Genomic DNA, 27918 nt, shown 5'->3' with positions numbered 1-27918 from the left:
GAGAAAGAAGGAGGGAAGAAAACAAGAGCCCAGAGCGGTATTTTTTATTTTATTTTTTTGCTTTTCCGAGTTCACGTAAAATATGTTCCTGTTCTTTGCTACCATTTTTGTTGTTCTCATCGCGCCGTAAAGAAAGGAAGGAAAGGGAGGAAGGACAAGACGAGAACTTAGAACAATATATTTTTATTTTATTTTTTTGTGTTGTTTTAGTTCACTTGAAAAATATTCAGAGTTCTCGTTGTCCCCGTCGCATAATCAAGAAAAGGAAGGAAGGAAAGAAGAGGAGGAAGGAAGGAAGGAAGAGAACCCATAACAGTATTTTTTTTTAGTTTTTTGTTATGTTGGTGGAGCTTACGTTGACAATGATATATCCTTCCTCTTTTGTTGGTGCTGGGAATTAAAGAGGAAAAGGAGGAGAGGCAAAAGAACAGGGTGGATAAAAGAGAGAAAAAGAGGGAAAAGGAGAGAATAAAGCAAAACTGTTCATACTGGTAATAACAATAGTGAGAGAGAAGAAAAAAAATACAGAAATAAAGAAAATAAAGAATAAAGAAAAGGAAGGAAGGAAAGAAGAGGAGGAAAGAAGGAAGGAAGAGAACCCATAACAGTACTTTTTTCTTAGTTTTTGTTATGTTGGTGGAACTTACGTTGACAATGATATATTCCTTCCTCTTTGTTGGTGCTGGGAATTAAAGAGGAAGATGAGGAGAGGCAAAAGAACAGGGTGGATAAAAGAGAGAAAAAGAGGGAAAAGGAGAGAATAAAGCAAAACTGTTCATACTGGTAATAACAATAGTGAGAGAAGAAAAAAAATACAGAAATAAAGAAAATAAAGAATAAAGAAAAGGAAGGAAGGAAAGAAGAGGAGGAAAGAAGGGAGGAAGAGAACCCATAACAGTACTTTTTTCTTAGTTTTTGTTATGTTGGTGGAACTTACGTTGACAATGATATATTCCTTCCTCTTTGTTGGTGCTGGGAATTAAAGAGGAAGATGAGGAGAGGCAAAAGAACAGGGTGGATAAAAGAGAGAAAAAGAGGGAAAAGGAGAGAATAAAGCAAAACTGTTCATACTGGTAATAACAATAGTGAGAGAGAAGAAAAAAAATACAGAAATAAAGAAAATAAAGAATAAAGAAAAGGAAGGAAGGAAAGAAGAGGAGGAAAGAAGGGAGGAAGAGAACCCATAACAGTACTTTTTTCTTAGTTTTTGTTATGTTGGTGGAACTTACGTTGACAATGATATATTCCTTCCTCTTTGTTGGTGCTGGGAATTAAAGAGGAAGACGAGGAGAGGCAAAAGAACAGCGCGGATAAAGGAGAAAGAAAGAGGGAAAAAGAAAAAAAATAAAGCAAAACTGTTCGTACTGGTAATAACAATAGTGAGAGAAAAGAAAAAAAATACAGAAATAAAGAAAATAAAGAATAAAGAAAAGGAAGGAAGGAAAGAAGAGGAGGAAGGAAGGAAAGGAAGAGAACCCATAACAGTACTTTTTTCTTAGTTTTTGTTATGTTGGTGGAGCTTAGATTGACAATAATATATCCTTCCTCTTTATTGGTGCTGGGAATTAAAGAGGAAAAGGAGGAGGAGAGGCAAAAGGACAGAGCTTATGAAAAAGAGCGAAAGAGAAAAAAATATGATGGAGAAAAGGAAGCAATATTGTTTGTGTTAGTAATAATAGTAACGAGAAAAAGAAGTAGAGGAAAGAAATAGCACTTGATAATGTTGGTAATAACACAAATAATAATGCTTCATAATACCCAGTCATGCGTTTGCGTTAATTACTAATTCTCAACACCAACAAAGAGAAGGAATATTATCTTGACAAACACCAACAAACCAACAAACAAACAAAATAAAAAAAAACAGTTATTTGTTCTCATTCTTCTCCCTTTTCCCTTTCCTTCCTTCTTCCTCTCTTTTCCTCTTCTTCTCTCTTCTTCCCTCCGTCTATCACCTCTCTCATTGCTAGCGGTGAAAGGAAGGAAGGAAGGAAGGAAGGAAAGAGAGAGAGGCAAGCACAGTTTTCCTTTGCGTTCCTTCTTCCCTCTTCCTTCCTTCCTTCTTCTTCCTTCCTTCCTTCCATCGCCTTTCCCAGCTAGAGGTAAAAGGAAGAAGGAAGGACGGAAGGAAGGAAGGAAAGAAAGAAAGTGAGCCTAGAACAGTACGTCTTTTAAGTTCCTTCTTCTCCCTTCCTTCCTTCCCTCTATCGCCTCTCTCCTAGATATCGGTGAAAGGAAAGAGGAAGGAAGGAAGGAAGGAAGGAAAGCGACCCTAGAACAGTACGTCTTTTAAGTTCCTTCTTCTCCCTTCCTTCCTTCCCTCTATCGCCTCTCTCATGGCTAGCGGCGAAAGGAAATAAATACCCCCGGCTCCTTACCGCCCGAGAGCACCTGTCTAACGTTACGGTCGATGCGTGAGGTGAGTCAGTGAGCGTGTGGTGCCATCTTGCGGACGCCACGCGAACCGCCACCCACTTCCCGATGACACGCCAGAATGGAGAGAGAGAGAGAGAGAGAGAGAGAGAGAGAGAGAGAGAGAGAGAGAGAGAGAGAGAGAGTTTGAATATGAGAGTATGTGGACAAGAGGAGGAGGAGGAGGAGGAGGAGGAGGAACAAGAAGAGAAAAGAATGAGGAGAAAATGAGAGAGAGAGAGAGAGAGAGAGAGAGAGAGAGAGAGAGAGAGAGAGAGAGAGAGAGAGAGAGAGAGAGAGAGAGAGAGAGAGAGAGAGTTTGAATATGAGAGTATGTGGACAAGAGGAGGAGGAGGAGGAGGAGGAGGAGGAGGAGGAGGAACAAGAAGAGAAGAGAATGAGGAGAAAATGCGAGAGAAGAGTGAAAAAAATGAGTGTAAGAGAATTTGACCTTGAAAAAAATAAAGAAAATAAGAAAATAGCGCATCGTTAAAAAGAAGAAAAATGAAAAAAAACAAAAAACAAAGTAGCCGTGTGTGCGTGTGTCCATAAAAGGCAAAAAGAAAAAAAAGATAAAAAAAAGAAAAAAAAACATGCGCCTTCTTCTTCTTCTTCTCCCTCTCAATTATTAAGAGCGCGTTGACCTTTGTGTGTGTGTGTGTGTGTGTGTGTGTGTGTGTGTGTGTGTGTGTGTGTGTGTGTGTGTGTGTGTGTGTGTGTGTGTGTGTGTGTGTGTGTGTGTGTGTGTGTGTGTGTGTGTGTGTGTGTGTGTGTGTGTGTGTGTGTGTGTGTGTGTGTGTGTGTGTGTGTGTGTGTTTGTCTTTCCTTGTAATTGCACGCTTTGGAAAGGAGGAAAAGACGCAAGAAGAGAAGGAAGAAGAGAAGAGAAAGACGAGGAGGAAGAAGAAGAGAGGAAGTAAAAAGGAGGAGGAGGAGAAGGAGGAGGAGGAGGAGGAGGAGCGACACTAATAGATATTCAACAAAGGAAAAACAACAAAAAATATATAAAAAACGCAAGAAGAGAAGGAAGAAGAGAAGAGAAAGACGAGGAGGAAGAAGAAGAGAGGAAGAAAAAAGGAGGAGGAGGAGGAGGAGGAGGAGGAGGAGGAGGAGGAGCGACACTAATAGATATTTAACAAAGGAAAAACAACAAAAAATATATAAAAAAACAAACTCCCAGAAAAGGTCTTCAACATAATTTATTTAACTCGTGTGTGCGTGCTTGTGTGTGTGTGTGTGTGTGTGTGTGTGTGTGTGTGTGTGTGTGTGTGTGTGTGTGTGTGTGTGTGTGTGTGTGTGTGTGTGTGTGTGTGTGTGTGTATTGATTAGCATCGCGTGTACCTGCCAACGACTACAGGTGTGTCTTGATACGGCGGAAGTGGTGTGCTCTCTCTCTCTCTCTCTCTCTCTCTCTCTCTCTCTCTCATATTTTCACTCCTTATGTGTATTTTCCTCATCGAACGTATATTTTTTCGTTATATCACTGATCATATAATAAACTTTCACAAATATAATACGGACAACAGTTAAAATATCGTATTACAACTCTTTTTCACTATCAAAACTCAGTAATATGTTTTTTTCCGATCGTAATATTAACTAAACTTTCATTCACTATTCCTATTTTCGTTATTTCACTCCCGGTCTCGTTTTGGTATAGAAATAAAGTACAATAATAAATAATAACAGTAATAACAATAATAACAAAAGAACGTCGAGATTCCGTGTCGTGATGAAGATAAGGAAGGATGTGTGACGGATACATTAACACACACACACACACACGTCAAATAACCCGTCCGGCGCCTCCATCATCAATCGCTGTTCGTCCCTTCATTCAGCGTCACGAAAGGACTTAATGTAAAGGTTTGTTGTGTGTCCCGTCTTTGTAACGCGGCAGACGATGTAGTAATTATAACGTGTGTTGGACGTAGTGTAGCGTAGCGTGCTCCGTCACCGAGATAACAGCGCACGCCAAAGCAGTACTCGTAGTGACGGTACTCGTAATAACGGCACTCCTCTTATAAGTACGTGTAATAACAGTCTGGTACCCTTCATACACACACCACCGCCACCACCACCACCACCACCACCAGTACAACAGCTCACCAGTACATCCCGCAGCACACCTTGGTAGGGGCCGCCACACACCACCCACACACCCTCACACTCTGGCCTCGTAGCAGCATCCAGCCGTAGCCTCGTAGCGTCGTGGTCCACCATACGTAGTGACCTTGTCCTGTGCTCGTGGTGCTGCCTCCTGGTGCTGGATAGTGTAGGCGAGGCTCATTTTTTATATTGTGCAAATATTTCCTAAAGACATTTTTAAAGTAATTAGCTGACAGATTTATGGCATGAATATATATATATATATATATATATATATATATATATATATATATATATATATATATATATATATATATATATATATATATATGTATAGTTTCAATTTAAATAATCTTATATAATTGATATTTAATATTATGCATGTTGCAGCGATTTACACGAACACACACACACACACACACACACACACACACACACACACACAGCGCCACACCCCAGCGCGCCACACCGCCACACTCAGCACACAGCCAGCCACGCGCGGTAGTGTAGCAGCCAAGTGTTTGCCAGATGTCAACTTTAGGTTAGATCACAGAGACAGTTTTGATCCAGTTTTCAAACATGAGACTGATTATGTTATCATAACTAATTCATGCCAACATTTTTGCCTTTCATAACATTCAATTAGCAAGCAGTGCAGCAGAGAGAGAAAAAACAACAGTAAATAACGATAAGGATAAAGTAAAGCCATTGCCAATTCAGGTTAGGAAGAGAAGAAAGAATGAAAGAAAAAAACAATAGTAGCAGAGAATGCTTTATCAGGCTTGCTGGTAATGGGGACTTGTGTTGGACCTAGGCGAGACGGAGGAGGAGGAGGAGGAGGAGGAGATGAAGGAGGAGGAGGAGGAGGAGGAGGAATAGGAGTGATAGGCGGCTTTGGAGGAGTAGGAGGAGGAGGAGGCATGGGGGATGGAGGAAGGCAATGGTCCCACCCCTCCTACCCCTCCCACCCCTCCTCCCTCCCCCCCTTCCACGCCCCCGAACCCCACCTCCTCCTCGCCCCCGCCTCCCTCCCCGACGTGCTATCAGCGAGAAGGACTGCTCTGCCCCCCCTGGAACGGACCCCCCCCCTCGCCCCCCCGGCAAGGTGATGACCTCTCTATACTACCTATCTTGGCCTCCTGCTGACTGTCTTGCTATCTATCTATCAATTTGCTGCTGATTATTGTTTTTGTTTTTTGTCTTGTCTTTCTTTGTGGTGTTTTTTTTGTGGTTGTTGTTGGTGTTCGATTTTTGTTTTCTTTCATTCTTTTTTTTTTGGTTTCTTTTGTTCTTTTTTTTTTTCCTCTTGCTGCTTTCCTCCATTTGTTATTCTCTAGTTGTTTCTCTTATCTCTTCTGTTTTTTTTTTTTTTTGTCCTCCTTTACATGGCTACTCCATTTGGCTCTTTGTATAGTAATATTTCAAAACTGTATTCGTATCTTTTTCTCTCTTTATGTTTTTTTTCCCTCCTGTTTCTCCTTCACCTTTCCTCTTGCTCTTCATTTTTCCTTGTTTTTGTTTTCCTCTTCCTCTTTCTTTTGTTTTTTTCCATGTTTTTGTTTTCCTCTTCTTTCTTTTGTTTTTTCCTTGTTTTTGTTTTCCTTTCCCTCTTTCTTTTCTTTTTTCCTTGTTTTTGTTTTCCTTTTCCTCTTTCTTTTGTTTTTTCCTTGTTTTTGTTTTCCTCTTCCTCTTTCTTTTCTTTTTTCCTTGTTTTTGTTTTCCTCTTCCTCTTTCTTTTCTTTTTTCCTTGTTTTTGTTTTCCTTTCCCTCTTTCTTTTGTTTTTTCCTTGTTTTTGTTTTCCTCTTCCTTTTTCTTTTATTTTCCTTGTTTTTTGTTTTCCTTTCCCTCTTTATTTTGTTTTTTCCTTGTTTTTGTTTTCCTTTCCCTCTTTCTTTTGTTTTTTCCATGTTTTTGTTTTCCTCTTCCTATTTATTTTGTTTTTTCCTTGTTTTTGTTTTCCTTTCCCTCTTTCTTTTCTTTTTTCCTTGTTTTTGTTTTCCTCTTGGTGCCTGTCTACATTTCCCTCTACATTTGTCTCCATAGTTTCTCTCGTTTTTTCTTCTCTTCTGGTGCCATTTTTGTCTTCTTTCATATTTTTGTTTATTGCTATCTACCTCCATTTTCCTCTTCGTATACTAATAAACTGAGACTTATTTTTTTTTTCTCTCTAAGTCTGTTTCTTTCCCTTGGTTTCTCCTCCACCTTTCCTCCGGCCTTTACCTCTCCCTCCCCCCGAAGCAATTTTCTCCAGTAATTATTTCCGCTTTCAACTTTCCAGCAAAACTCACTCACTCAACCTTTTTTTCTTTCTATATATTTCTTTTTCTCTCCGTACTATTAAACCGGTTCTACTCCTACTTCATATGTTTTTAGTTATTTTTTTCGGTTAAACTTTCTCTCTTTTTTTCCAACTGAACTTTAAATTTTTTTTTTCGATTTCTTTTTTTTTCTTCTTTTCTGACTAAATTTTCCTCTTTTTTTCCAATTGAACTTTCCTTTTTTTCTCTCTATTTCTTTTTTTTATTTTTTTTTATTTCAGTTCTGTTACTACTTCATATGTGTTTAATTTGTTTTTTTCCGACTTAATTCTCCTTTTTGTTTTGCTTTGTTTTCTTTCCGTTCTATTACTTCTATTACTTTATTGTTTTTTATTTACGAATTTCTCTTTCTTAACTCTCTACTAGACCTATTCGTGTTTATTTTTTCCTTTATTTTTTTTTCCTTCCTTGTTAATGAAATATATATTTTTCTTACTTAGCTTTTTTGTAATGTTTCCTTTTCCTGTATGCTTCTTATTTTTACGATATTCTTTACGATATTCTCCATTATGCTCTTTATTTATCTATTGTTATTTACTATTAGACTGGAATTTCTCTTGTACGTCTACCTTTCTGTATTACTAGAAGAAAAAAAAATGTTATGGGCTTCTTTTAATATCATCTTCCATCCTTACTATTCCTCAGTTGTATATATATAGTTTTAATTTGTTTCTCTTTCTTAATTAATATATTCTATGCTTTTAGTTATCATCTCGTGCTTGCCTTTCTTTATTTGTGTATATAGTTTTTTTTAATTTGTTTTCTCTTTCCTAAAAATATATATCATCTACTTCTTATAATCCCATCTCATGCTTATGTCTTCTCAATTGTATATATATTTTTCATTTAATTATATCTCTTAAAAAAATATATATGCTTCTAATAATATCACTCCTATGCTTGCCTTTCCGTATTTGTGTATATATAAGTTTAATTTGTTTCCCTAAAAATATGTCTTTCTCTCAAATATTTCTGCAACCTATTATTTGTCTTTTAAAATTGCATGCTGTGAATAATAATGATATACGATAATGCATTCCTGTGATATAGTTATTTGGCTAGGTTTTTCATTTTTTTACGAAGCCATGTAAATGTTTCTGTAAATATTTGTAAATGTTTGTTATTGTGTCTATGTCATGTCATGTACTCACACCCCTTTCTTTCAGGGAGTGTGTGTGTGTGTGTGTGTGTGTGTGTGTGTGTGTGTGGGTGGGTGTTTGAGTGTGTGCGTGTGTGTGTTTGAGGATTCTTCACAATAGTAACCACACACACACACACACACACACACACACACATAAGAGTTGAGTGCACGATAACATTCCTGTGTGTGTGTGTCATTGTTTTAACTGCTATGTGTGTGTCTGTTTGTGTGTCAGTACGTACATGTCAGCTATACCTGTGTGTACCTACCTGGAGCCAGTCATGTGTGTACCTCGTGACGTCACCGTGGCCGCCATCTTTAAATCCCCGCCATATTTAAATTCCTAACCCCTCACCTTGAAAGAATGGTTTACACGCGTAGTTTTCCACACAAAAAAAATAATGATATGATTTAAAGAATGAAAAAAAAGAACAAAGAAAATATAAAATGGCAATAAAAGTGAATAAAATAAAGTAATGGAGGAAAGATAAATGAAAAAAGAAATAATGGATCAGTAGTAAACTAGATAAATATAATAGTAAAGAATATATGAAGGATAATAAAGAAATAATTGAGTAAAATATAACTCTGGAAATAAGAAACTAAAGACAAAATAGAGTAAGGAATAATAAAGCATGATATAAAAAAAATAATTATCGATTGGATCTGTAAATAGCTTCATCAATATGGACGAAAATAGTTCATAATACAAGAACAAAAGAATAATATATTTTGTGGTGAATAAAAAAAAATAAAAAAAACCCAGCAGTGGAGAAAGTCAGCGAAGTAGGAAAGTACGTGTGTAAACTTTTCTTTGTCAAACTCCACCTTCGTCCCCTCCACTTGTCCATCACGACCCTTCTCCTCCGCCCCTCCCTTCGTTCCACCCCTTTACTTTTTCATCCTTCTGTTCTCTTTCCTTCTTCCTTCTCATCCCTTCAAACTACATTCATTACTTCTTTACATCAATATTTCCTTTCTTACATGTTTATTTTTTTACCATTTTTCTTTTTATCTACTTTTCTGCTCCTCTTTCTTCCTCCTTGCCACAGACATTAACTAAACAACTATACCCACTCCCTTAACCGTTTAGTATTACCCATTCCATTCTCTCCTTTCTGTCCCTTTTTATTTCTCGTTCTTGCTTGAAAAATTAACACAACCCACCTTCCTTTCTTCTTCCTTTTATTTCCTCTCCTTTCCTCCTCCTTCTTTCTCATTGCCTCAAAAATCAACATAACAAAATCTTCCTTATCCGTTTAACTTTATCTCTTTCTTTCCTTCTCTGCCTCCGTCCTCCTCCTCCTTCTCCTTGCTCCTCTCCTCCTTCTCCTACTGGCCTCATAAATTAACATAAGCCACTCATGTCATCTTCCTTATCCATTTAACTTCACCATCTCTTTCTTTCCTTTCTCTCCCTCCCTCCTCCTCCTTCTTGCTCCTCTCCTCCTTCTCCTACTGGCCTCATAAATTAACATAAGCCACGCAAGTCATCTTCCTTATCCTTTTAATATTAGCATTTCTTCCTCTCCTTCCCTCCTCCTCCTCCCCCTCCTCGTCCCTTGCCCCAGAAATGAACTCGACTCCATATTTCAGCCGCGTGGGGTATGTGAACACTGAAAACATTAAGAGGTACGATTAATGATGCTTCGCTAAATACCCACTGTCTCTCTCACACACCTGCTCACACACCTGCTCTCACACACACCTGAACTCCTAGCACCTACACACCTACACACCTCAGCTACTATACTCGTACGTACCGACACATCTGAGGGTACTTACGCTTACTACTAATACCCACACGCACTCACGCACACACATACAAACATACTTAACTACATTTACGTATACTGTTGCACATTCATACCTAGATTTACATATACACACACACACACACACACACACACACACACACACACACACACACACGCACACGCTCTCACTCACTCACTCACTCACTCACTAACTCACCGTGTGTTCCTATGTATTTTTTTTCAATGCACATGATTATTATTTTTTTTTTTACAGTGTGTGCTTACTATTTGTTTTCCTTTTTTTTCTTCATTCTCATCCGTCAAAATTAAATACTGATGAGGCAGCCACTTTTTATCTTATATCGTATTGTTGTTACCGGTTTTGTTCTTCTCTTCGCTGCGCTGTAACGTAAATTGATATTGTGACATGCAAGGCGGTGATTGGTTGACTTGTTTTCCGATAAGCCAATGGAGATAAGCCGATAAAGTTTAATGAAGAGGACAGTGAAGGTTATTGTTATACGTTCAATCAGTTTAACCAATATAAGTGCATGTCAGTTGTTCGTAAAAAGTTCGTAAGAAGTTCATAAGAAGAAGTTCATAATAAGTTTAATGAAGGGGATAGTGAAGGTTATTGTTATACGTTCAATCAGTTTAACCAATATAAGTGCATGTCAGTTGTTCATAAGTAAGTTGATAAGGGAAGTTCAAATGATAAATAATAACAACAGACAACAGACCGATAAAGGTTAATGAAGGGGATAGCAAAGATTGTTATTATACGTTCAGTTTAACCAGTATAAGTGCATGTCAGTTGTTCATAAGTAAGTTGATAAGAGAAGTTCAAACGATAGATAATTCAAATCGTGAGTAACAACAGACCGATAGAGTTTAATGAAGGGGCCAGTGAAGATTGTTATTATACGTTCAGTCAGTTTAACCATTATAAGTGCGAGTTAGCTGTTCATAAGTAAGTTGATAAGGGAAGTTCAAATGATAAGTAATACAAACCGTGAGGAACAACAGACCGATAGAGTTTAATGAAGGGGACAGTGAAGATTGTTATTATACGTTCAGTCAGTTTAACCATTATAAGTGCGAATCAGATTTTCATAATTAAGTTGATTATATAAGTGCGAACGTAAAGTCATACCAGACGTGAGTGACGATAGACCCATAGAGTTTAATGAAGGGGACAGTGAAGGTTGTTATTATACGTCCAATCAGTTTAACCATTATAAGTGTGAGACAGTTTTTCATAAGTAAGTTGACTAGATAAGTACGAACGTTAAGTAACACAAGACGTGAAAAATCTCAGACTAATAGAGTTTAATGAAAGAGGTTAATGAAGATTATTATTATATGATCAGTCCGTTAAATCAATAAATGTGCGAGTCAGTTGTTTATGAGTGAGTTAGTTAGACAAATGCGAACGTTTAAATAATGCAATACGTGTTCATTAAGAAGCGAGGGAAAGACTAATGATATGGCCAGGAAAGAGTATGATTTATTCGCTTAGTAAACCAATAAATATGCGAGTCATTTGTTCATAAGCGAGTAAATTAGTTAGACAAACGCGAACGTAAAATGATCCATGACGGGTTTAAAGAGCGAGAGAAAGACTGAGACTGAAAAGGACCCACAAAAAAAAGTTAGCTCAAAATTTGTTCATAAGTGAGTAAATTAGTTAGACTTGAACTCTTTCAAGAGGAGGGTATCAGGACACCTCTCCTCCCGAAAGTGACCTCTGATTTCGAACACTCCTTTAACCTCTGTTCTGGAGCAGTAAGTAGCGGGCTTTTTTTTTTTTTTTTTTTTTCATTACGCCCTTGCACTGTCTCCATAGCTGTAAAAAAAAAAAAGACACGTAAAATAATACAGAAGAGAGAATGAAAAAGAATTGGAGTAATAATGAATAATGGAGGATTTTAAAAAAGCGAGAGAAAGACGAAAATTAAAAAGGAACCAAAAAGTTAACTCAAAATAGACAAAAAAAAAAAAAATACATGAAACCCCCAAATAATGAAGAAATAAAGGGAACACAATGAAAAAAAACAAAAAAACAAGTCCATTAAAAAACAATTCCATCAATACAAAGACTAACGAACAGGAAAACAAAACAAACAAAAAAACAAATTACCGGAAAAAAAACAATAACAACAACAAAGGAACCATCAACAGAACAATCAATCAAACAATTAAACAACAACAAAAACAACAAAACAAAGGGCCTGGACGTTCTGCTGATGGTGATGATGGTGATGGTGATGATAGTGATGGTGATGGTGGTAACGGTGATGGTGGTGATGATGATGGTGGTGGTGGTGGTGATGGTGATTGTGGCTGGTGACTTTAGAGAGGATGGTGATTTTAGTGATAGTGATGGTGATGATGGTGGTGATGGTGATGGTGGTGATGGTGAATCCTGTCTGAGTATACCTATTCCCTATCCTTATAACCTTATCCCTTACCCTCTCATACTGTCTTGGTATTGATGGTGAAAATGAGAGTGATAATGATGACGAAGATGATGAACCCTAAGTGTGTGTGTGTGTGGGTGTGTGTGTGTGTGTGTGTGTACTAACAGGATGATTGTGATGGTAGTGAGAAAAACTGTGATTGTTTCCTCTTCCTTTTCCTCTTCCTTCCCTTCCCTTTCTTCCCATCACCTCATTCCTCAACCCCCAAATGGTGAATGATGATAGTGATGAGAATGATGATGGTTGTGACTTGTTTCCCCTTCCTCTTCCTCTCCTCTTCTACTCCCCTTCCTTTCCCTGCCTTTCCTCTTCCCCTTCCATTCCCCTTCCCACGCATTCTCTCCCTCACCTTTTTCCTCAAACCTCCAAATTGTGAATGAGGAATGAGGAATGGGGATTGATGATAATGGAATGGTGGAATGCAATAATAATGATGGAATGGATGGAATGTTAATGGAATGGTGAAATGGAATGGAATGAAAGTGGAATGGTGGAATGAAATGATAATGGAGTTGTGGAATGGAATGGAATGAAAGTGGAATGGTGGAATGGAATGATTATGGAATGGTGGAATGGAATGATAATGATGGCGAGAATGGTGAAGTGGAATGATAATATAATAGTGGACTGGAATGATAAAGGAATGGTGGAATGGAATGGAATGAAAATTGAATGGTGGAATGGAATGATAATAAAGGAATGGAATGATACAGGAATGGTGGAATGGAATGATAATAAAGGAATGGAATGATACAGGAATGGTGGAATGGAATGATAAAGGAATGGTGGAATGGAATGGAATAAAAATGGAATGGTGTAATGGCATGATAATGGTGATAATGATGGTGATGACAATGGTGGTGATGGTGATGATGATGGCCTTCACGAGCGATTTTCTCCTCTCTCTCCCTTCACAGCCCTTGAGTGTGTGATCCATGTGGTACCTCCCCTCTTCCCCTCCTCCTCTTTCCCCTTCCTCCTCCTCCTCCTCCTCCCTAGAAGAGTGGAGTGAAGGAGGAAGGGAGGGAGGGATACAGGGAGAGATTTTGGTGCCATTTCGCGTAAGTGTATTTTTTCCTCTCTCTCTCTCTCTCTCTCTCTCTCCATTGTCACGGAATCACGCATGCGCAAAATTATATACATGTATCTCCACCTCCTCCACCTCCTTCTCTTCCTCTTCCACCTCCACCTCCTCTTTTTCCTACGCCTTCACATCCACCACCTTCTCCATCTCAATCCCTCCAACTTCACTTCCTCCTCCTCCTCCTCCTCCACTAGTTCTAAATGTGCTTGTCAACCTATAGACTGGTGACCGACTGGCTTGGTGGACGGAAAGGATGACTAACGAACTGACACATAGATAGTTAAAGGAAGTAACTGGCTTGAAAAAGGAGCATACGTACGTAGAAACTGATAAACAGATAAAGGAACAGAGTGGTTTGATGGACGAAATGATAGACAGTTAAAGAGACGAATGGAAAGGTAGCTTGGGCTGACAGACAGATGGAAAGACGTAGAGACAGATGAGGAGACGTATGGACAGGTTAATTAATAGATAGTCGTGTGGATTGAATGACCAACAGGTGGATGAAATAGATAAAGACAAACCGACATTCAGGTAACGTGAATTATGAATAGACCAGCAAACCTTAAAGCAGATAGACTTAGAGAGGAGCAGAATGGCATTGAGACGGACAGACAGACGCAGACCGATCCCTTCTTGCCGAGGCATTGACAGACAGACCAATGGATAGACAAGTAGTGATAGAAAGATTAGGACAGACTTACAGACAGACAGACAGAGAGCATCATGTCCCACCCTCAACATCGTGATATCCAAAGAAAGAGCGTTAGACTGCCCCTTCAAACCTCTTGCCCTCCTTACCCCTTACCCTTCTTTTCCCCTTACCCTTTTTTTTTTTATATAACCCCAGATCCCTATTTTCTTACCCCCTCGCTTCTTTTCCTCCCCATCTCCCCTTCCATCCCAATCCTTTGCCTCCTTACCCTTCGTTTCTACCTCCTTTCCCCTTACCCTCCCTTTCCCCTCACCCTTTTTTATAACCTCAGATCCTTATTTTCTTACCCCCTCGCTTCTTTTCCTCCCCCATCACCCCTTCCATCCCAATCCTTTGCCTCCTTATCCTTCGTTCCTCTCCCCCGTTCCCCTTACCCTCCTTTTCCCCCACCCTTTTTTTAACCCCAGACCCTTCTTTCTTCATCCCCTCTCTCCTTTTCCCCATTTCCCCTTCCATCCCAATCCTTTGCCTCCTTACTGTTTATTCCTGTCTCCTATCCCCCTTCACCTCTTCTCTTTTAACCTTATCCCTCATTCCTTTTCCCTCGTATCCCACTCTTGCACCCCCAAATCCTTCCCTTCTTAATCCATACTTCTCTTCTTTACCACGCCTTTCCCCCTTCACCCCTTCACCCCCTCACCCCGTCTGGAGGCCACTTACCACGTAGATCACACAGGCCGAAGTGAAGGCGAGAATTGGATGTCTTAAGAGAAGCAATGCATTCGTTCTTAGTCTTTTTTTTACGTAGATGCACGAGAGAACGCATGGAAGGGATTTACTGGTGACGTTTAATTATAAGGGGTAATATACTTTTATGATGTTGTTTGATGGTAAGGAGTAATTTTCGTTGTTTTGTAATAAGGAGAGTATCAGGACATCTCTCCTCCCGAAATTGACTTCCCTTTCGACCACTCCTCTTTACTCTTTTATATAGCAGCAGTGATCAGCAGGCTTGTTTTCATTGTTTTTTTTTTTTGTTTTTTTGTCCTTGAGCTGCTTCCTTTGCTTTAAAAAAAAAAGGAGATTTTCATAATAGACAACTGAGGAGTGTATTTGCTTGTTGCGTTGTTTTCTGTCTTGTTTTTCTTCACCAAATTGCATTGGATTTTGTTTGCCAAGAAAAGTAAAACACCTGAAGGATTAGAGTTCAAGAAAAAAACATGAGAGAGAGGAACAGTTTTGAAGAGTAAATTTACAAAGAAGTGAGAAGAGCTTGTGTGTAACCCGTTCAGTAGAAGCAAATAACAAGGACGTTACGAAGTGCCAGACATGACAGATAAAAAGAATTGTAAGGGAAAAATCAATAGAAGGTGACAATATCCTACAAATATCCTGCGATGAGAAGAACTTCATTCCCTCTTTTCCGTTTTTTCTAAGTGCGATATATTTTGTTGGCCAAGGAAAAGCGTGTGTGCGTACAGTGAAAATATATTAAATAAGTGCACATAAAATTTGAAAGCCTAAACCATATATTAAATAAATGCACGTAAACTTTGAAAGCCTAAAACTAAAAAGCGGAAAAAAGAAAAGACAAAAAAGGCCCATCAAGTTTAAGCTGAACCTGAGCTCCGCTGTTAGTGAAAAGAAAAAGCGCAGTGCAGATAAGGCGGAATATATTTTTACTTACTCTTTTTTTTCCCTTAATAGAAACGTGACGTGGGAGAGTAAGCAAACCCGGACACAGCAAGCCCACGTAAACAAGGTTGGATGTAGTTTTGCCTTATTAATGTTTTACTTAAAGAATCGTGCCGTGAGAGAGTAAGCGGACCGGAACACAGCAGGCCCACGTAGACAAGGATGGATGTAATTTTGCCTAATTATTGTTTTACTTAACGTGAGGTGAAAGAGTAAGCGGACCACCACACAGTAAACCCACATACGTATTCTTTCCCTGTGTAGACGAGCTCTGCGGAACACCTCTGAGGCATGGCAAGAGACCGTGAAAGAAAGTTAAAAGAAAGAAAATGGAGAAAAAGAAAAAAAAAACATGAAAGGACAGTAACGTAACGATATCGTGGCTTGCAGTGAAGTCGTATATTGTTGTAAAAATATCTTAGTGTTCCTTCTCTCTTTATGAACCTGAAATATCATCTTCTTAACATTGCATGATAATGAAAACTAGCAAAATAAGAAGCAGGAACGTAAGGACATCCTAACATGCAGTGAAGTCGTATATTGCTGTAAAAAATATCTTGGTGTTCCTTCTCTCTTTTTAAAACTAATATATCACCTCGTAATCTTGCAGAAAAACGAGAAGTGGCAAAACAGACACACATGTTCTTGTTTTTTTTAAGATGAAAGGGAAAGGGGTGTAAGAAAACCATATGCAAAATTATCTTTCTTTCACCATTGACGAAACTTAATATCCTCGTAAATGAATAAATATGGAAAAGAAAACCAGGAAAAAAGAAGCACAATTTATATTTCCATACCCTACCTACCCGCTGTGGAAGGTGCAAGTGAGGAAAGCGAATCATGTAATCATTAACCATATAGTTCAACACACCGTGTGGAGAAAGCTGAACCTGCTCCTGAGGGCCGCGCTGAGTGAAAGAAAACGGAGCACGCAGGAAGGTAATGCTCGTTCCACTCATCAGCGGGGGACGTGACTCTCGGCGGGGCGTGGAGTTAGTGAAACGCGGCACGGCGGCAGCGTAGACTTTTTTTCAAGCGGAATTGTTTTGATCCCCCTGACCTGCCCGCTTGCTCGCTAACCGCTTACCTCCGCTCCCACTGCTCTTGATTGCACTAGTATGACCATTGTTATTATTATTATTTTTATTTTTATTATTATTATTGTGGGGGGATTTTCACGGAAGCGTCAGGTCTATTCTTTTTTTTCTTTTTTCTTATCGTCATTCTTAGCACCCAAAAATATTCCTTCGTCTCGTCTTGTCTGCACTTTCGCCGAGGAAAAGTTTATATTAGTTTTGGAATTGCACTTTCCACCACAGCGTCCAAGGCACACACACACACACACACACACACACACACACACACACACACACACACACACACACACACACACACACACACACACACACACACACACACATATTAAAAAAAAACACTATGCAGAACCACTCCACCTTTTTATAATTACTGCTATCATCACCGCATAAATAAAGCCTTTTCACGATGCCTGGCGTAAGTTATTGTCTAATTATGTAATCATCTCCTTTCAAGTATGTATTAAAATGTATAAAGTATTTCTCTCTCTCTCTCTCTCTCTCTCTCTCTCTCTCTCTCTCTCTCTCTCTCTCTCTCTCTCTCTCTCTCTTTTTATCTTCCTTCTTCCCTTTCATTTGCCCTCCTTTCTCTTCTCTCTCTAATTTACTTCCCTTTCCTCCCTTTCCATCTACTGTCATTTCTATTTCCTCCTCCTTATTTTCTTTCCTTTTCCTTGCCCTCTTTCATCTTCGTTTCCTTCCCCTTACTCTCTTCTCTTACCTTCCCTGTTGATAATTATTACGTTCATTATAATTCTCTCTCTGCACATATCGAGCAATAATTCTGCATGGCAGCACTAATTCTCATCATTATATGGTCACGATTGAGCAAGTGTAAATAGTTTGTCTATGCGCATAATTATCATAAGCTTCTTTCTTTATATATATGATGGCATGTTGCGAAAGACGTAGAAGGATTTAGTATTTATAGTGAGATACATTTTAGAGCAAGATTGGCAGCTATTTGGTAGTGTTGTGGTTTATGTGATATATATAGTTATGATTATATATGTAGGTTGTTATCATTCTCTCCTTTTCTCTCTCTCTCTATCTATCTATCTGTCTATCTATCTGTTTCACTTTTTTTCTTTTTTTTTCTTTCTTTCTTTTCCTCTCTATCTCATTTGTAAAGTAAATCGTAAGCGTGACAGAGTTACATGAATAATAAATATGTGAAGTTGTCGTAATTATAATGTAAATCTGTTTAGTTAGAACACATTTTTAAGTAGAGATACTTTTAATCTTTCTTCTTAATGCTCTCCTACTTCTCTTCTTATCCCATTTCTCATTTTTTTCTTAACTTCTTTTACATTTTCTACCTCTAGCTATGTAAATACTTGGCTCAAACATGTTAAAAATAGTAATAATGTAAAAAAGTAGAAAAATACATTATATTGCTAAAGTATGTATAGGTAGAGTAGATAATAGAGCACAGTAGCTTAGCAAATGTTGAGAAGAAATAAAATGAATATAAGAGTAGGAGATAGGAACTAAGGAACGTATATATAGATTAAAACTAAACCAGAAGCTTTACATAGATAAAAATAAGTCAATAAACAGAGAAGTAGTAAGAAAATGAATATAAGACAGAAGATAGAAATTAAGGAACACAAAGACAAAAAAAAAAGGATTAAAACTAGACTAGAAACTTTAGAGAAATAAAAAAAATAAGCCAATAAACAGAGAAGTAGCAAGAAAATTATTATAAGACAGAAGAAAGAAATTAAAAACACATAAAAAAAACTAAAACTAAAGCAGAAATTTCAGATAGATAACGCCAATAAATAGATAAATAGATAAGTCAATTATTAGAATCAGACAGGAATTATATTGAAAAAGGAAGAGAGGTTAGTTGTATATAAGCATGACTGTGGGAATGGCTGTATTTACTCTTTCATTCCTTCCCTCCTAACAGTCCCTCCCTTCCTCCCTTCCCTCAACAGATCACCAGTAGAAACGTCCTTCCAAGAGGCGGAGTTTGCTCTACATCAGGTGCAGCAACAACAGCAACAACAGGAAAGCCAAAAACAACAGCACGAAAAAGAACAACAACAACAACAAAAACAGGAAGCGAGCAGCGGGGAGTGACGCAGGGGAACGGAAGAAGAGGAAGAGGAAGAGGAGTGGATGAAAGAGGAGGAGTAAGAGGAGTCATGCGATAGTGAGGAGTAAGAGAGGATAAAGATAGATAAGAAAGGAGGATAAATGATGAAGAGAGGTAAAGATAAATTTGATAAAGAAAGGGAGGGTAAAGGGAAGGGGTAAGAAAAAAAGGAGTTAAGGGATTAGTAAAGAAAAATAATGATAGGCGTTTAATTAAAAAAAGGTATTGTGGAGGCGTTCAGTGTGACTATTTTAAAATGTAGAGGTTTGTGAATGTTATTATTGTTATTATTATTATTATTATTATTATTATTATTATTATTATTATTATTATTATTATTATTATTATTATTATTATTATTATTATTATTATTATTATTATTATTATTATTATTATTATTATTACTATTGCTGAAACGTATTTTGGTGTTGAATTTTGTAATGTATATTGTAGTTTGCGATATATTCTTTTCGCATATCTCTCTCTCTCTCTCTCTCTCTCTCTCTCTCTCTCTCTCTCTCTCTCTCTCTCTCTCGCCATTTTCCTGATTGCCTTTTTTTTTATTTTGAGCAAAGTTTTCCTCAATTTCTCAGACCTCTCCATTTTCTTAACGCACACCCTCCCTTCCTCCTTTCCCTCCATCCCTCCCTCCCTCCCTCCATCCCTCCCTCCCTTCCCTCCATTCCTCCCTCCCTCCCTCCAGCAGACAATAACCTAATATCTTTCCTCCACTCATGTATCTCAAAGGTAAAATTCTTCTTCCTCCTTTCTATTTCACGGTGACGAAATATTATGCAAGAGGCGATCCTTTGTGACACGCGTGGCTGAGCGATGCCGGGTGGAAGGGGAGATGATTAATGGATATTGTGAATGGGATGGGAAAGGGATTTTTATAATATATTGCATTTTTTTTCTGAAGGTTGTCATGTGAGTCTTCTTATTTACTTTTTATTACTGTCATTTTGGATACTTTCTCACATTTTTTTCTCCCTTGCATATTTAAATACTTGCATACTTTTCATGAAATTTTATCTTACTTTATATATTTGTTTATTCATTTGTTTTGTTCGGGCTTTTTTTATAATTGTTTCCTTTTTTGTGCCCTTGAGCTTTCTTCTTTGTTGTAAAAAAAAATATTCATCTATTTACTCAATTATTTATTATTTTACTTTCAAGCTTATACATTGCAATTTATAAGACATGAAAAGACTAATACATATAACAAAAGACAATGTAAAAATACGTAGTAAGAGTTGAATGGCTTATTGTGTAGGAGACTAAATTTTACCGTCGGTGATATTAGTAAAAATGAGCAATGTTATTTTAATGTGATAACTCCACCAGCAGCCTGACACAATGGATCGCTTGCACATACTCTAGATACGTGGAAATATACATAGGAGATTAAGAACAGTGATGAGTAGGAAGGGTTTACACTCCTAGAAAGAAACTCCAATATTTTTCTGTCTTTTTCGAATTTGCTTGGAACGAATAACCTGTGAGCTCAAGTCAGTAAAGCGTTCAGTGCAGTAGTTAGTGCAGTAGTTAAGCTGAACCCATTCTCTCTCTCTAAGGGACCGTACACCGTTTTCTTTGTATGCTTCACCGTTTTTAATAACCAGGATGACTTTTCTATATTCTTGTACTGCACGAAGAGAGAATAATGACTTATATAAAGATAGAAAGGAACGGTGCACACGAATAGTAAATATTTTTCTTGATTTATCTACGATATGGAATGTGACATACAAACCTTCCTGCCTGTAATGATGACACGAAGTAATAATAATAATAATAATAATAATAATAATAATAATAATAATAATAATAATAATAATAATAATAATAATAATAATAATAATAATAATAATAATAATAATAATAATAATAATAATAATAATAATAATAATAATGCACTGTTACTTTGCCATTCTTTTTCATATGAAGCAAATTTTAATCTTACTTATGAAGATTATAAAGGAAAGTAAAGTATTGAGATATATTTTGTGAAAACATACTCGAAATTAAGTTGAAATATTTACCTCTCAAAATACACGACTGACGTACATTGAGAAGAGAAAATAATGAAGTCAAATACAAATTCTACTCAGAGCATTATGTAAACAGCCGAAGGAATGGAGTTCAAGGAAAAAAAGAGAGAGCGAGAGGGAAAAAAAAAACAGATTAGAAGATTAAATATGCAAAGTCGTGAAATAGCGTGTGTGTAGAAGCAAATATGAGTCAGTAAATAAAACGAAGGAAGGAAAGACATTACAGAGTGCCAGATATGAATAAAAACAATGAAAAAAAATTAATGAAGAAAATGAAATGTCGCTGAAAAATGAGTTGTTGGTGAAAATAACGATCCACAATGTTTCCTCCGTCTTCGTGTACGTGTATGTGTGTTTCCATATGTGTGTGTATATATGTGTGTACGTGTGTCTGTAGGCGTAGCTGTGTGCCTGGCTGCCTTCGGTGTACACAAGGTTGTTTGGTAGGCTTATAAAGAGGCTGCGAGTGAAGAAAAGATGTTTGTGAGTGTAATATTTTTTTTTTCTTAACACTGTCGTTATAAAAAGTTAAATATGTGTGGAAGCGTTCAGTCATTATGATTAGCAACCGTTCATATGCTCGCTTGTTGATGTTACTGTTTCTTCTTGTTTTTTGAGGCTCAGTAAAACTATAAAAGGTTCAAAAGAAAAGACAAAGAAAAAAAAAAGACAAAGTAAAAGACAAAAAATACTATTGAATTCTATATTTTTCAACGATTTTCAGCTTAATTATATTTTTTTTCGCGTTCGTGTATGCTTAAGAAAAAAAAAGATAAATGAATGTATAGAAATTACTACTTTTACACAAACAACCTCCCCCTCCCCCTTTAAACACACACACAAACACACACACACACACACACACACACACACACACACACACACACACACACACACACACACACACACACACACACACACACTTTTTTTTTCAATAGTTATGGATGTTGGATATGGAAAGAAAGAAAAAAGTAATGTGCGATTCCAATAATACAAATAATGATAACAACAACAACAACAGTAATAATAATAATAATAATAATAATAATAATAATAATAATAATAATAATAATAATAATAATAATAATAATGTTAACCCTTTTTTTTATGCAAGTAGATTATAAGTGTGTGTTTTTCTATTATTTATTTATTTATTTTCTCTCGTGTATGAATCTTTCTCGCTCTCTTGCACGCGTGTCGAATGAATTAAAACTCATTACTTATTCATTCACCTCGGCTGTTCATCATACTTATAAACCCACACACATATGATGCTCCAATTTACATTATATTGATCATTATACTTAAAACTTCACACACATATGATGCTCCTACTTATATTATATTCATCATTTTACTTATAACTCCACACACATATGATCCTCCTACTTATATTATCATTATATTGTCTCTTGCTCTCTATCTCTCTTTATATGTATACCTACCACCTCTGAGATTATGATAACGATGATGATGATGATGATGATAATGATGAAGGTTATGATAATGATTGTGATGGTTAAGTGCCTGATGAATTGATTAGAAAGTTAAATATAGTGATGATGATGATGACGATGATGATGATGATGATGATGATGCACAAAATAGAATGACTTACGTAATTACTATGATATGGATGATGAGGCACAATGAAAGCAGGTATTTCTTTTAACACACACACACACACACACACACACACACACACACACACACACACACACACACACACCACAAAACTGCAGCAAAGTGTAAAAAAAAGACATGTTTTAGTTTTTGTACATCAGAAATAAGAAAAAACAACAACTACTTAGACTTTTTATACAACAAGATTAATTCATTTTTACTAAACATCATGCCAACCTTTCAACCCTTCCCCCGTTTTCTCTTGAGTGTAGTGTCCGTTTTCTTTTGAGTAGTGACGTAGATAGAAAAAGGGAAGCCACTGAATACATGGGTAACAATTGTAGATGTAACTATTGTACTTCTCTATCTCTCTCCTATGACCAAAAAAATACAGTAGAATAGGAACTTAGTAATTACGGAAAAGGGAAAGAAAATGACGAAGGTTTGATAGTGTTTCTGTTGTGATTTATTGGTAAGGGAAAGGAAAATAGTGGAAAAAAGAGTAGAAAAGAAAATTGACCCCACTTTTGCGAATATATTTTACCGTTACCGTTTTTCTTAGAGTTTCCAAATGTGTCTTAATGGTTTTTGATGTGATAAATAAATAATAGATCTAGTCTTTAAAAAATGTCTAACCTGCATTGCATTTTTTCATCTACTCGTTTTTTATAGTTTCGTTTTTCGCATTTCTTCCCTCCTCTTCATGGATCTTCACTGTACGAGAACAATTATATTCATAAATAAACATAAAAAAAAACATACTTGAAGTTATAAAAAAATGGATTGTGGTTTTATTTACTTACTTGCTGTTGTTGTTGATGTTGTTCTTCTTCTTCTTCTTCATCATCATCTTTCTTCTTTTTTCTTCTATTTTTTTATGTTTCTTTCTTTCTTTCTTCCTTTCCTTCTTTCTTTCATTCCTTCTTTCTTTTTTCTTCTTATTCTTGTTTTTTTTCTCCATAAGCTACTTTACAAATTTTTATAACCTCAGTCTTTACTACTACTACTACTACTACAACTACTATTACATCTACTACTACTACTACTACTACTACTACTACCACCACCACCTCTACCTCCACCACCACCGCCACCACTACGATAATACCCGTAATAAACTACTACTACAAAAAAATACGAGCTCATATATTCCGGCTGGGCTCATGGAAACAAAAGCCTGTCGGGAAGCCACACAGAAAACGATGGATTTCCGGGGAGGGGGGGGCTATTAAAGGCTGACTATGATAAAGAGAGATCCGAATAACTTAGTATATGACCGTCACTGTAAGCTGCCTTTGATGGAGTGGATTACACGCTGATCTTTTTTTTTTGTTGTTGTTCTTTGTTTGTTTCCTGTTACGAGACTGGTTGAGTTTAGATGGTACATATTTTCATTTTTTTCATTATTTATATTGTTTGGGTTCTCTGTTTTGTTTTAGTATATGTATTTGAGAAGATGGAGTGAGTATGGTAGTTTAGGGATAAGAAATGGATGAGAAATAAAATGTTAGAGGATATATTTTGTTTTTTAAGCCGTATATTATTTTTCTCGCCTAAATAGCCTATGTCTGTGTGTTACCTGGCGCATTACCTGTCAATCTGCCTCTCACACCTACCATACCCAGCACAGGTGAACTTACAAAGCTTTATTTAATACGGACTTTCACTTTTCTTATTGTTTTCAGGTGAGTGTGTTTTGCATTCGAGGAAGAAAAACACATTCATAATAGTACTTTTATTTAGCATATCTTATTTGTTTATTTGTTTTTTATACATATCCATTTGCGAATTCTTATTATTTTGCTTTGTGTTAATTTGATAAAGAAAAACAGGAGTAAACAGGTGGAATGCGTGCTAATGTATTCATAATTTTGTTAGTTTGTTTGTTTGTTTGTTTATGGCGGGAACAAATACACATGAAGCCATAGAGAGTGTGTGTGTGTGTGTGTGTGTGTGTGTGTGTGTGTGTGTGTGTGTGTGTGTGTGTGTTCAGTATGTTGATGGTCGTGAGGGAGAGAAGTGGTGTTGTAGGTGGTGGTGATGGTGATGGTGGTGGTGATGGTGTGGTGATGGTGATGGTGTGGCAGTGATGGTGGTGTGATGGTGATGGTGGTGCCCTAATGGTGATGATGAAGATGGTATGGTGATGATGGTGATAGTTCGTGGGGAAAATAATGACACAATATAAAGGTGAATCATAATAATAATGACACTAATAATAATGATAGTGACGATAGTGATGATAGTGACTTAAAAACAATACGATAGAACTACTACTACTACTACTACTACTACTACTACTACTACTACTACTACTACTACTACTACTACTACTACTACTACTACTACTACTACTACTGCGGTAACAAGAAAGCAGTGTTGCCAGCTCTTCCACACCATGAGGTTCCCAACAGTCTTCCGCAAGGGCCGCCCCAAGACCATAGGTAAGATGTGGCAACACTGTAACACGTAACTTTGCATTCATTGTTGCCAGAAAAAAAGAATGAACGTAAAAAAACACAAATCCCAGTAATTTAAAGATTTTTGTTGCGCGCGTGTGTGTGTGTGTGTGTGTGTGTGTGTGTGTGTGTGTGTGTGCAAGTGAAAATGGGAAGTTGTAGTTTTTATGAACACACACACACACACACACACACACACACACACACACACGAAAAATGAGGCGATTTAAAACATTAGTACACCCATTCGTTATGTGTGTGTGTGAGAGAGAGAGAGAGAGAGAGAGAGAGAGAGAGAGAGAACAGGACAGCGATGCTTCTATAAATATTTCATGCTAATTCACTTTTCCTCCTCCCCCACCTCACAGTCTCTCTCTCTCTCTCTCTCTACCATAATTTATCCACGGACAAAGAAGGGAAAAAAAAACGAAATACACTTATCAATGTCTTTTCGTAATTACAACGTAGTACCTCTCTCTCTCTCTCTCTCTCTCTCTCTCTCTCTCTCTCTCTCTCTGTAAAAAATAATAATACTGATCCATGGTTGAGAAGGATGACAATAATAACTTGCCTACCGACCAAGAGAGAGAGAGAGAGAGAGAGAGAGAGAGAGAGAGAGAGAGAGAGAGCGGGCGTGGCCTCAAGTCTCAGTATGCTGGCTGCCACGCTAGCTCTTGGACATGGTGGTATATCGCTCCTCCTTCTCGCCCCCGTAGACAAAAGGGGAGAGGGTGCAAACAACGGCCGGGGTGAGGGGCGGGTGCGAGGGTGACGAAGGGGGTGTTTAGGGTGCGGTGAGGGCGCCTGGACGTGCTGACAGTGACGGGCGGAGGTGGAACAGTGAGGTTTTGTGTTTCGAAGCGATTTGTGTTCGGTGATTCGGCCATTGTAACACACACACACACACACACACACGTACACACTCTTACACACACACTCATACATACACTTACACACACACGCACACACTCTTACACACACATACATACATACATACATACACTTACACACACACACACACACACACACACACACACACACCTGTACGTAATTTCCATATCAAATGAAGGAGAATAGTGATGATAGTGACAATGTATTACAGTGAAAGTGATGGTGATAATGATGATGATAATAATAATAATAATAACAATATTAATAATAGAGGGATGGATATTAATAGTGGTAATGAGAATAATAACAGCAATAATAACAATGAGAATAGTAACGGTAATACACACACTCACTATGATAAAACTAATAACAATGATAATGATGATGATGATAACAACGGTGACAACAATGATGATAATGACGATGATGAAAACAACAACATCGGTTCGTGTATTTCCCTCAAGAAAAAATAATAATAATATACAAATGTCAGGTTTTAATTCTCGTCATTACCATACTAAATACTAATACGAAATGAAGCACTAATTATAGCCTACTGATGAGATATAAATTGTCGCCGTTGTTATTATTGTTATTATTGCTATTACCGTTAGTGTCATTGTTATTATTATTATTGTTGGTGATGATAATGATAGTAAATTGTAATAATCATAATAAACATAATATTGTATGCTTCATTTAGCTAAAGTGCACTAGACTACACACAAGAAAAAACTAAACAAAAATAGTATCAGTTAAAGGGAAATAAGAGAAAATATATATATCCTTGAAAATTGAAAATACTCTATTCTGAAAACTCGAAAAAAAAGGAAAAAGCAAATCTTGAAAAACAAATATAGTTATTACCAACGAGAGAACAGCTGACCAAACAACGTGAAATCACAAGTTGAAGCAAAGGGAAGTGAAAAAATATATACAAATGCAAACAGAGAAACTGAAAAGGGAAAATAGGCAAGAAATATACGAATAAAAAGTCGAATTGAAAAAAAGTGGAAGGCAGAAAACAATGAAGAAGGAAACTTAATTGTCGCTCGCAAACATACTGAATCTAAAACAAAAATAATAAGGAAAAAAATAATTGTATACGTAAACACATAAGAAGAAAATGCACGCTAAGATAAAGATATAAGAGGACAAGGAAACAATGTGACTGGTGAGGAAAACAAATCGTGGAACAGAATGGAATAAGAAAAGAAGGATAACGGAAAAAAGATAGCAAATTAGAAAAGAAAGAAAGAACAAAGATAGCAAATAAGAAAAGAAAGAAAAAAATAGCAAATAGGAAAAGAAGGAAAAGAAAAAGATAGCAAATAAATGCAAAAATGAAATAACAATAAAAAATAAATGAAAAATGCTATCAGGAGCAATGGACAGGAAGAGATAGAAAGAAAGATAAAAGGATAACAAAGAAAGAAAGACGGAAACTGAAAACGACGATTGAAAAGAAAGGAAAAATGAAAACAGGAAGGAACAGGTAAAAAAAAAAGCGGAGGAGAGGAAAAAAAAGAAAGAGAAAGAGATAGAAGATAAAACAAAACAAAAGAAGAAAAGAAGAAAAATGAAAACAAGAGACGAAGGATAAAAAAACAAAAAAAAATCAGAAAAAACGGATAAAAAAAACTACAGAAGAAAAATAAAAAAAATAGAAAAAGAAGAAAAACAAACAAAAACAAACAGAAGGGGGAGAAGAGAGAGGAGGTCATGTTAGAGTTTGGGTCGCTGGGGTCAGGCGGCGCCGTGGGGGGGTCAGCGGGGGGGGCGGGGGGGCCGTGGGAGGAGATACTGGACCGTGATTGGCTGCCAGGTGAGTGTGACGTCATCTGTTTGGGGCTGTTTAGGAAGGACATGTTTGTGTGTTTTATTTTGTGTATTATTTTTTAATTTATTTCATTTATTTTATTTGTTTATTTTTCATTGTTTTATTTGTGTTTGTTTTCTACGGTGTTTTTTTTATTGATTCATTTGTTCTGTTTTATTTGTTTATTTTTTTTTACTTGATTTGTTTTACGTGTGTTTGTTTTCT

The 27918-nt window shown here is 36.9% G+C and overlaps 2 protein-coding genes across 5 annotated transcripts in view; both read left to right on the top strand.

Annotated features, from left to right (window-relative positions):
• LOC127008466 (uncharacterized) overlaps nt 1-23305 on the top strand; it is a 44988-nt gene extending 21683 nt beyond the window's left edge. The window contains exons 3-5 of the mRNA XM_050880612.1: nt 5336-5626; nt 9578-9613; nt 18690-23305. Of these exons, the coding sequence (XP_050736569.1) occupies nt 5336-5626; nt 9578-9613; nt 18690-18834 (472 nt within the window). The 3' untranslated portion in view covers nt 18835-23305. The remainder of the gene's footprint in view (nt 1-5335; nt 5627-9577; nt 9614-18689) is intronic.
• Nucleotides 23306-25642: 2337 nt separating this feature from the next.
• The window catches only part of LOC127008259 (histone H3.v1-like), a 52104-nt gene continuing 49828 nt past the window's right edge, over nt 25643-27918 (top strand). The window contains exons 1-2 of one of the 4 annotated variants that reach the window (XM_050880028.1): nt 25643-25732; nt 26578-27699. In XM_050880028.1, coding sequence (XP_050735985.1) covers nt 27597-27699 — 103 coding nt within the window. In that variant the 5' untranslated portion in view covers nt 25643-25732; nt 26578-27596. The remainder of the gene's footprint in view (nt 25733-26577; nt 27700-27918) is intronic. The other 3 variants (XM_050880032.1, XM_050880031.1, XM_050880029.1) reach the window with 3 other exon arrangements.

Source organism: Eriocheir sinensis, chromosome 37 (assembly GCF_024679095.1).
Source record: "Eriocheir sinensis breed Jianghai 21 chromosome 37, ASM2467909v1, whole genome shotgun sequence".
In the NCBI taxonomy this organism is placed as follows: domain Eukaryota; kingdom Metazoa; phylum Arthropoda; class Malacostraca; order Decapoda; family Varunidae; genus Eriocheir; species Eriocheir sinensis.
Note: the sequence above shows the minus strand (reverse complement) of the source record. Positions and strands in the feature narration are given on the sequence as shown.